Source organism: Canis lupus, chromosome 23 (assembly GCF_048164855.1).
Source record: "Canis lupus baileyi chromosome 23, mCanLup2.hap1, whole genome shotgun sequence".
NCBI classification, from domain to species: domain Eukaryota; kingdom Metazoa; phylum Chordata; class Mammalia; order Carnivora; family Canidae; genus Canis; species Canis lupus.
The window spans coordinates 27,970,878-27,981,449 of record NC_132860.1 but is presented as its reverse complement, the minus strand read 5'-3'; the positions used below and the strand labels follow the sequence as shown (position 1 = coordinate 27,981,449).

General features: G+C 40.8%; 1 protein-coding gene across 13 annotated transcripts in view; it reads right to left on the bottom strand.

Annotated features, from left to right (window-relative positions):
• Positions 1 to 954: 954 nt before the first annotated feature.
• POLD3 (DNA polymerase delta 3, accessory subunit) overlaps positions 955 to 10,572 on the bottom strand; it is a 51,065-nt gene continuing 41,447 nt past the window's right edge. For all 13 annotated transcript variants that reach the window (XM_072794607.1, XM_072794604.1, XM_072794603.1 and 10 more), the window contains 3 exons: positions 8,436 to 8,548; positions 6,983 to 7,058; positions 955 to 1,457 (listed from right to left, as the gene is read on the bottom strand). In XM_072794607.1, coding sequence (XP_072650708.1) covers positions 1,255 to 1,457; positions 6,983 to 7,058; positions 8,436 to 8,548 — 392 coding nt within the window. In that variant the 3' untranslated portion in view covers positions 955 to 1,254. The remainder of the gene's footprint in view (positions 1,458 to 6,982; positions 7,059 to 8,435; positions 8,549 to 10,572) is intronic.

The window sequence follows — 10,572 nt, the reverse complement described above, 5'->3', positions numbered from 1 at the left end:
CTAAGTCAGACATCCCTCATCTGTTAGTCGTGAGTCACGCCAGCAGCTGAGCCTGTGTTCTTTCCCCTGGACCTCACTGTGAAGGATCACCACCACACACCATCTCCATCCACTGAGCTCACTGTCCAGCCATCATGGAAATCACTTAAAAGTTATTACTGAAATAGATTATTTTCCATAAGTAACAAATGAAAATGTTTTACTAGCTGTTTAGTCCTACTAACAACTCAATCTCTCCATCTTTTCTTGGGCAGCCTGTATTTTCAGGCAAATGGGAGGGTTACAAATACAGATGAACAACATCTGTATAAAAATGTGTGCTTTATCTCTTCCTCATTACATTCCTGGAAAACTGCTGTTTCTGAACATTCAGGTTCCTCAATAAGGAGAAATTTTACTCCATTTTACTGCCTGGGTTTTACTAAGTATTCAGAGTGGGAGAGGGGAGGAGACAAAGATCACAAAGAGCAGTGTAAAGCATGCCCTGTGTCAGCAGCATGGCAAGGTCTCTACTGTCGTCAATGCTAACACTAAGTAATTTCTATTTGTGCTCTGCCTGAGGCTTTTCCCTACTTACTAATTGCAAGTGAAGGTCCAGAGAGTTTTTGTGAAAGGGGGAGAACACAAGCAATGAGCTGGTCTGTAGCCAAGTGTCAGTGTACTTTATAACAGAGGAAGAGAGGATTAGAGGATTACGGGGAGATTTTTGTTTCAGCCTTTAGTCCAACCAAGATTTAAAAGACTTACAGAAAATGGCTTCACACAGAAGTACGGTAGTGGGAAAGAGGTTACAGGGGGAGTGGTAAACATGTCGAGTAAACTTCAGGGATAAATGAAGACCCACACAAGTCCACAGAATGCAAAGGAACAAGGAGGAATACTTCCTGAGCCATAAGTGCTCAGGGCGCAGGGTAGGTAGGGCCCAGTGAATGAGCAACTAACTAGCTTCAGTGATAATTCTGAAACCTGTTATAATTTATTTTTGGAGTGAATTCTTCTCCAGAACAGGTCAAAGATTGTGCTTAAAAAAATGTCCTTAGAACACATAACAGCTTCTCAAATATTCTTTTTGCCTCTTGCTTCCAGGTGCTTTCCCTTTGGTTAAAACCAGAAACAGTGTAAAGCTCACAGGATGGAAGAAGTCTTTTGATACAGGCAAGGTGAGGCACAGGATGAACTTACACAGTAAGTGAGACTCTGCCTTGGTCTTCTCCCTTGACCACTCCACACCTCAGAACTAACAGAGATGGCTGTTCACTTCCTCTGGAAGAAGCCGGTGATGGATACTTGTCTGTTGGCTTTGCCCAGAGCAGCAGTCCCTTTCTTTGGGCCCTTTCGTTCTTCTTTGGGTTCTTTTTTCACAGTCATAGTGGAGGGTCTGTGTATGGAGGAGGTCTTCATCTTAAGTTCTTCTTCACTATCTGTGCAGGATTCACTCTCATAGACTTTTTCAGTCACTGGCAGAAGAAGGAAAAAATGGGATAGGAATGGGTCAAGTCATTTAGAGCACTACTATTAAGAGAATGAGATGTCTCATTCACTCTGATTCCCTAAGACCCTCTGATCAAGGCGAGTGTGCTCACCTGGTACCAAAGCTTTCTCCCACCAGGAGATCACATCCGGCCACAGGTAGGAAGTACAAATCCTGAGCTCACATGGCCTCAGAACCAACATTCATCCTAACTGTCTCACTGCTATGTCCCATGCCTTTCAATGGGCCATTATCATTTAATTGCCCAAATTCTGCATTTGGGTCCTGGTCTATGCTAGCTAACTTCCTAAATTCTGCACTGGAACTGTCTATATTTCAGATACCTACTTCTACTTCTACCTCTATGCCTTGACTTCTTCAGTTTCACTTCCCTGGCCAACAGTGCTTGCCTATGTCCACTGCTGGTTTCCCTGGCCCTAATTTCTGCTCTATATGCCAGTCCCCATTCTGTCTAGCTGGGCGCACAGTCATGGACCCTCCTGGCTAGTTCTATCCTGATATCACCCACTCTGTATATCCCAAGTACAAAGAATTATAGATTACTCAATTGTTTGATTCTTAGGTCTGAATGACCCAAGACTTAGCAGTGGTCTACATCATAAAGTTAACTGCCCCAAGCAAATTCAATCATAGGACAAACTTGATAGTTTTAAGTAAGGACAATAATAAAATGAGAAACCAAAGTTACCAATTCTTTTAACTCCCTATCAGCCAAAGGCATATTTTGCCTTCTCTTACATCAATAAAATTCACTGACCCCTCCCCAAAGGAAAACTTTGAAAAGAAGTATATCAGTGAGCAGTCAGTACAAAGAAGCTGAAAAGGGCACAAGCAATAACTTCCAACAATGAGGTCAGACTGATGAGGGTCTCTTTAGTATTACTGTGGTACACAAACCAAACAGTACAATGCCACCTTCCTGTGACTTGAGAGAGCTGCAGCAGCTGTATAACCAGTTGTATTAACCTCTAAATTCTTTCTCAGCCTTAATGGCTGCAGCCAGAGGTTGAAGAGAAGCAATAAGGGAAAACATCTCCTCTTGGTTGAACACAGTAACCTAATATGCATAATAAATGCTCAAACAATTGAAGTGAAAGGTATTTTTCCACTTAAAGAACAATAATAGGTTCAAGCACTTAATTAATTAATTTTTATAAAGATTTTATTTATATGAGAGAGAGAGAGACGGGAAGGCAGAGACACAGGCAGAAGAAAAAGCAGCTCCATGCAGGAAGCCTGATGTGGGACTCGATCCCAGGACCCCAGGATCACACCCTGAGCTAAAGGCAGATTTTTTTTTTTTAAGATTTATTTATTTATTCATGATAGACACACACACTGAGAGAGAGAGAGAGAGAGAGAGAGAGAGAGAGAGAGAGAGACAGGAGGTGGGGGAAGCAGGCTCCATGCTGGGAGCCCAACGTGGGACTCCATCCCAGGACTCCAGGATCCCGCCCTGGGCCAAAGGCAGGCTGAGCCACCCAGGGATCCCCTAGGCAGATGCTTTAACTGCTGAGCCACCCAGGTGTCCCAATTATTTATTTTTTTAAAAGATTTTATTTATTTGAAAGAGAGAGAGAACATGCGGGGGGAGAGGGGCAATGGGAGAGGGAGAGAGCAGACTCCCCACCAAGCAGGGAGCCCAACGCAGAACTCGAGCCCAAGACCCCAGATTCATGACCCAAGTTGAAGGCAGACACTTAACCAACTGAACCACGCAGGTGCTCCTAATCAATTATTGATTGTTCTTTTTAATAAAATATACAATTTATATTTAATTTATATTTTTATTTATATTTAATAAATTTATATTTAATAAATTTATTTATTATATATAATAAATATATTTAATAAAATATATACAATTTGATACAAGTCAAATTGTTCTAGAGGCAGTGGCTTTGGAATCAAACATGTCTGCATTTTAGTATCAGTCTGGAACTAGGCTTGAGGGGCTCAATAAAGTGTGTCCTTCTGCCAAAAAAAAAAAAAAAAAAAAGAACTAGTATCAGTCTGTCACTTATATATTCTCAAACTTCTGATGTGCATCAGGATCACCTACAGGGCTTGTTCAAACAGATTGCTGGACTGTATTTCCAGAGTTTCAGATTCAGTAGGTCAGGGATAGAACTGAGAATTCGCTTTTCTTTTTTTTTAAATTTTATTTATTTATGAGAGAGAGAGAGAGAGGTAGAGACAAAGGCAGAGGGAGCCTGATGTGGGACTCTATCCCGGGTCTCCGGGATCAGGCCCTGGGCTGAAGGGGACACTAAACTGCTGAGCCACCCGGGCTGCCTGAGAATTCACTTTTCTAACACGTTCTCAGGGAATGCTGGTGCTGCTGGTCTGGGGACCACACTTTGACAATCACTGTTCTTTCCTCCCCTGTAAAATGGGGTAACACTGCCTCACAGAAAGTACGGATGCACCTAGTAATCTTAGGGCAAGTACCCCTCCATGCTATTTTTCCCCCTCATAATGGGAAAGTCATATTAGAGGTAAACTGGCTGTTGGCAGTGGAGCTTCCTTTCTCTGTACCCATCTAATCCCACTAAGGTTGAATAATTAATGATTCCCTCCTTAAGAGTTTTTAGGATCTGTCATTACTTTCAAGAGCCTAGAATTCATTTTGTTGATTCCTGTCAACTTAGAGGTGCTACACACACACACACACACACACACGCACACGCACACGCACACACACAAGTATTCTAAGGCCTTATTACTCAACTGTGCTCCACGGACCAGAGGCATTAGAACCTCCCATGAGTTTACTAGAAATGCAGAATTTCAGATCCTGCCTAAGGGCCTCTTGAATCAGAATTTAGATTTTATCAAGATCCTCAAATAATGCATATACTTAGACAAGTTTGAGAAATGTTGCACTAAGATACTTAAGGAATTCCCATGGCATACCTATAGGTTCAGCAATTATGATCCCTGAACACTACCACCATCTTATAGACAAATTGAAAAGATTATTGGAACAAACTTATGAGCTACTATTTACTCAGTATCTTCAATTAGGAAAGTATGAGAGTCACATGCAGATATAGAAAAGAAACAACTTACTAGTAGTTGTTAGCGTAAGACTTGCTCCTTCATAAGCTGTATTTTGTATTCAAATGGCAGCAGGTCTATAATATTAAACTCTAAAATCAATTAGCTCATTATTTCATTACTTATTACTGAAACCACTGGTTGTCTCATTGCCAATCTGTGCAATGCATTGCTTGGCGGGGGGGTTGTTAAAAACCAGTGAGGGCAACACTGACAAAGTTTCTTAAGCAGCACATGTGGTATACACCGAGAGCTAAAAGAAGGATTTCTATATTGAAAGCTGTAGTTATTTCAAATTACAAGACAAAGGAGATTTCAACTTAAAGATATAGAACTTTTATTTTATTTTAACTGAATAACATGCAACTGGTCTATGCTGCCACAAGACAACCCAATTAATGTGGGTAATATCAGAATTATTCTCCATTCAAACGTTTTGCTCTTGGAAATCCACCTCATCCAGAAGTCTACCCCAAACTTATCTCAGGGGCTCAAATCCCTAGTCCCTGCAGCAAAATCACAAAAAGGGAAAGATCAGTTTTTAAAACCCCCATACCAACTCTGATCCAACATAGGACAGGGCAAGCCCCCTATGCCGGTACACTTGGAATAGTCCAAACAGAGAGAGGAAAGCACAACTCCTTTGTTGGTAACAGGAGCCAAGATTCATTGGTTGAGTTTGGACTAAAAACTTTAAAAAAAAAAAAAAAGTGCTATGTGAGCACAGTTTTCTTTGTTGCATCCAAGGCTCTTTATAGTCCTGTCTGGAGACAGGAGTGCAAAAAGCCCACATCCCATACCTGGCCCAAACTTGAGTACTGTTTTGAACAAAGCAATAGGTAATTAGCCACAAACTCCCAGTGAATGCTCACAATGATATATCTCACGTTTTTCTTTTGGGGTAGAAGGAGGAAAAAACTGGCACTGAGCCTTTTGTCCTCTTAAATTTAAAAGAAAAGAAAAATAAGAATTTCAATAGTAAATATATATAATATCACCAATAGTCAAACAAACAAAAAAAAAGGCCTGAGAATATACTATCAAAAGACTGAAAGCAGACAAAACCAAACAGAACGAAAAACCAAAAATCCAACCCTGCTCAAAGTCCAGAATTCACAGGCTCACAAAAAATTTGGCACTGAAAAGACAAATTTCCACATGTAAGGAATTTTATTCCCTGATCATCTGCTACGATTAAAACAGCACAGGCCTTTTCAGAGGGGTGGGAGGTGGGGGAACAATGAGATGGAGCTCACACTAGTTCTCACAACTACATATCCTAGAAAAAGTGGATTCTTTGGAGTTGATCAATCTTTTTAGGATGTAAGTTTTGAACCAGAAAAGGAAAATCAAGAAAGGGAAAAAATACTTTAGGAGAGCAAGTGCCACAGGAAGGGAGAAACTACAATTATGAGTTAGCCAACTTATAAGAGGTTCAGGAGCCTAAGCCCACAACCTTCTCTAAACAGAGAAAGACAGCACCAGGACTGGAGGTTGCATGGTGAAAGGCCCACAGAAACTTGGCTCAACTAGGGAAGGGTAAGATAAGCTTAAGCAATGGCTGGAGAATCACTTATAACTCAAAGTCTAAATTCTAATACCTCTCTAGGTCACCATAGAAAGCCTGTGACTTACAAACAGGAAACAAAGGAAGTGATGTGGAAGAGTCAAACCCCTCTGTAGAACAAATGGGACAAAATACCAAGAAGACTCTTGACTCTCTTCAGAGTCTCATCATCTGTGGGGCTTCTTTTCCACTGTTCAAATGTATAAAACAACCATTGTAAAAAAAGTTTCTCAACGTCTGTAACATCTTAGGTTGGTACTATTTCCACCTTGAAAGTGTGTGTGTGTTTTTTTTAAAGATTTGACACACACACAACACACACACACACACACACACGGAGAACGAGCAGGTGTGGGGAGGGGCAGAAGGAAAGAATCTCCAGCAGACTCCCTGCTAAATAGGGAACCTGATACCAATCTCGATCTTATGACCCTAGGATCATGACCTAAGCCAAAATCAAGAGTCAGACGCTCAACCGACCGAGCCACCCAGGTGCCCCAAAAGTGGTTTTTAAATGTTTCTTCATCTGCATCTTCACAACTCCACATACACATAAAAAATGGATATTTTACATCCATTCCATAGATCAAGAAACTCCCCACCAGAGGTGATGTGACTTTCATCCAAGATCTCAAAGCTCATTTCTATAGCATACGGCCCAAATAAGGACCCACGTCCTGACTTTAGTTGTAGTGTTCTCTATACTCTGCTACTCAGAGTGTGTGCCACAGACCAGCAGCACGGCCTCACTTAGGGATGAGTCATGTGCACACTCAAGTTCAAGGAGCACTGCTCTGTATGAGATTACGAAGCCTCTTTACAGTAATAGCTCTATCTCTAGATTTGGAGCCAAAAACTCTTACCTATGCAGCCTTCCTCATCCACAAAGGTTTTTGATTTCAGCACCCGTTTTCGTTTTCTTTTTTCTCCACTTGAGCTCTTTAAAAAAAAAAAAAAAATCACAGGGAGATCAGAGGTTACAACATCCAGCCAACCAATTAATCTATAGAGAAGAATAACAAAAGCTTTTTAATCTATAACAATCACTCTCCAAATATTTATTCCATGATGATAAAAAGTTGAATGAGGAACTCTACCCATTTCCTTTCAGGACTAGTCCTACCACTCAGACAAGTTCTGTTCTTATACACGCAAGCTGGATGTTTAATTGTTTATGAGATGAGAAGCACATTCAGCAAAGAACTATGTTCATTTGGGGATGCCTGGGTGCTCAATAGTTGAGCTTCTGCCTTTTGGCTCAGGGTGTGATCCTGAAGTCCCAGGATCGAGTCCCACATTGGGCACTCTGCATGGAGCCTGCTTCTCCTCCCTCTTCCTATGTCTCTGCCTCTCTCTGTTGTCTCTCATCAATAAATTCAAAAATCTAAAAAACAACAACAAAACTGTTCATTCAGTCAACAAACTTTGGTTGAGTAGTGTCGGCCCCATGGCTGAAAAGACCAATAGGACAAGGACTCAGTCGGGGAGAGAAATAAGACAAACAGACCTCCGCAGTTCACTGTGGTAAGGTCTTTAATGGAGGGCGGTGGCAGACATTATGGGAGCAAAAGGGAAGGCCCCTAAACCACATGAGAGGTCTCCAAGGCATCCCCCCCTTGCTGTAGATACTTGCTATTTCAGCCTCGACACTGCAACATTGCCTCCATCTAATTTAGTCTCACATAGGTTATTACTAGTATCAATTTCCTTTCATCTTCACTGGTCTTTTATCCATTTTCTCTTCAGCTAATGAATAAATCAGTGCAAAATTTAAATAACAGTCTTAATATAATTAAGGAAAACTAATAGTCATAAAAGGGGAAAAAAAAAAAAACTTGTTAGCACCCCTTTCCTCAACTCTTCATTATCTACACTAATAGATACAGACAAGGTGCAGTTGAAGATCATTCAAAACTGTATTTCCCCATTTGTTACCAGCTTTTCTCACCTTGCCCTGTTCCAGGAGAGTTCATGAAGAGCAATAAATGTATATAAGTTGCAAGCAAGACCTTATTTTGCACAATTTCAACAGGAGTTGGGTAGCACAGCAGTCCTGATGCTAGAAGTCATGAAAAACAAAACTCCCAGGCCTGACCTCTGCAACCTTCCTAGGATTCTGCCCCTTTAGCCAAACTCTCACTTCAGGTGAGAAGAGAGGGAATGCCAGTCTATAGTACCTACAGAAGAGCAAAATGAGACAAGAGCCCTCTACTGGTATCTGTGAAATGTACAGCAGCATCTGATTCAGCAAAGGAGTTTCAGATCCTTGGGAGACAAAGGACAGATGGAAAGGCAACCATCCCAGTACAGTTTTACCTTGACGGAAGGAGGCTCTGGCTCAGTCTTTGGCACTGGTTCAGGAGGTGGAGAAGGAGGAGGAGGTGGGGATGGTGACTCAGCTTCATAATCCCCAGGAGAATCTGCTATAACTGAAATAATGAAATAAGCTTAGATAAGAGAGAGAGCTGTGGTACTATGTGGTACAATACCTTCTCCAGTGGCTTTTTAAACTTCCACATCCAACAAAAGACATTTTGCAAGCAGTAATTCATGACAACCAAGGGCTCTGCAGTTATATATCTTTAAAATACACTTTTTCTTCAGGCATCTAGGTAGCTCAGTCAGTTAAGTGTCCGACTCTTGGTTTTAGCTCAGGTCATGATCTCATGGGTTGTGGGATGGAGCTCCCTCTGGGTCTCTGCCTGAAGATTCTTTCCCTCTGCCCCTTCCCCTGCTCACTCTCTGTCTCCTTCTCTCCTTGGAATAGATAGATAAATCTTTAAAAAAAAAAAAAAAAAAGAAACACATTTTCTTAATTTTATACAAAGAAAACGAGAGAATTAAGAATTACTAAAGCTGGAATATACCTTAGAGATCATCTTATCTAAACTTTTTACTTTACAGGAAAGTCAGGATATAAAGTTGTTTTACAAATATCTGTTGATCATGTACATGTGTCATGTATTCCGCTTGTATTTCATTTTTTCTCACAACAACCCTAAGAGACAAATATTATTATTCACACATTACAGTTGAGTAAAAAGAGATTCAAAGAGGTTAATTAACTTGCCAAGATCACAGAGCTTGTAATTGAGGCAAGAGGTTTTCAACCTCAGTCAGTCTGATGCCACAGCCTTACTATCCCAACTATCCTGTGTTGCCTCACCATTAAGGGCAGACATTTTCTTTAAGTGGATATAATGCTCGGATTATACCAAATATTCCATGCTCGGGTTATATCACAGTCTTTGGGACTGTGATATAAAGATTATTTGCAATCACCTAACATGTTAGATCAAAAATTCCCAGCTGACTTTAAGAGCATAAACTTTAGAAGAAAAACCACTTTGAAATATTCACAATTATAATTCTAACAACTTAAACTGGCTCAATATTGTATAGGGCAATTATTTCTAGTAATTTTGGTACACTGTTCTCCTACAGTGAGATTGGCAGGAAAGAACACTTTTAGGAAAGAAATATTGACCTGGAAGTGGTATCACCCGAGAAGAGAGAGAATCACCAGAAGGATCCCACCATTCCGGAACAGTTCCAGAAATACTGGTCTTGTATAAAGTCCATGAGAGAGGAAGTGAAAATCCTCAGCTGACCTATTGCTTAATCATCACAAAGAAATTGCTGGTAAAAAGACTGGGTAGCTGCTTAGCCTCACCTGCTCCCTGAATCTCCTGGCTGTATTCAAATTCTTAGCACAAGTCTTGGATCTGAAATTCTCCCAACTGATTAGGTCAGTGTTAAAAATTATGACACTGGAGGGTTCAAGGCCAAATGACCTAAAGAGGTGAAGTACAACAAGAGCCAGAATGAAACAATAAATTATACACTTCAGTATGAAATGGGCCCCAAAACTTTATAAGCTCTGGGAAGCAAGAGTCAGAAACATATGAGGAAAGTGGTCCAGCTAGCAACCCAGCTGTGGGAAGCTAGAGAACATGACAGGAGCTCAAGTAAGCAAGAGCAAAGTCAAATAACAGAACCAAGCTTCTATTTTTCTAAAGGTATAGCAATTAAGAAAACTGTGTCACATGTTTTACAGGGGCAGGAGGAAAGTTTACACAGTGAGGAAGCCAAAGAAAAGGAATCCAGAGTACTCACAGTAATAAATTTAGTTTTAATTCTATTTCCACTTCAGTAACCACAAAAACACTTAATCCTAGTGGCACCCTCTAAGACCCCTCTCACGACACTGTATGGAACTGTTTGTTTATCTAGCTCCCCCTCTGACTCTAACCTCCATAGAGGCAGAGACACCACAATTCCCCTGGCACTGAACACAGTATTTTTAATAAAGGAAAACAATCATTTTCTGAACTAAATTTGGGATGAGGGGCTTCTGGGTCAAAGAAGAGTCAGCATAAACGTCCCTCTCCCTTCCCACATCCCCCAAAAGAGAATCATTACAATGATGGTGATGGCAAAGGAATGAAATGCT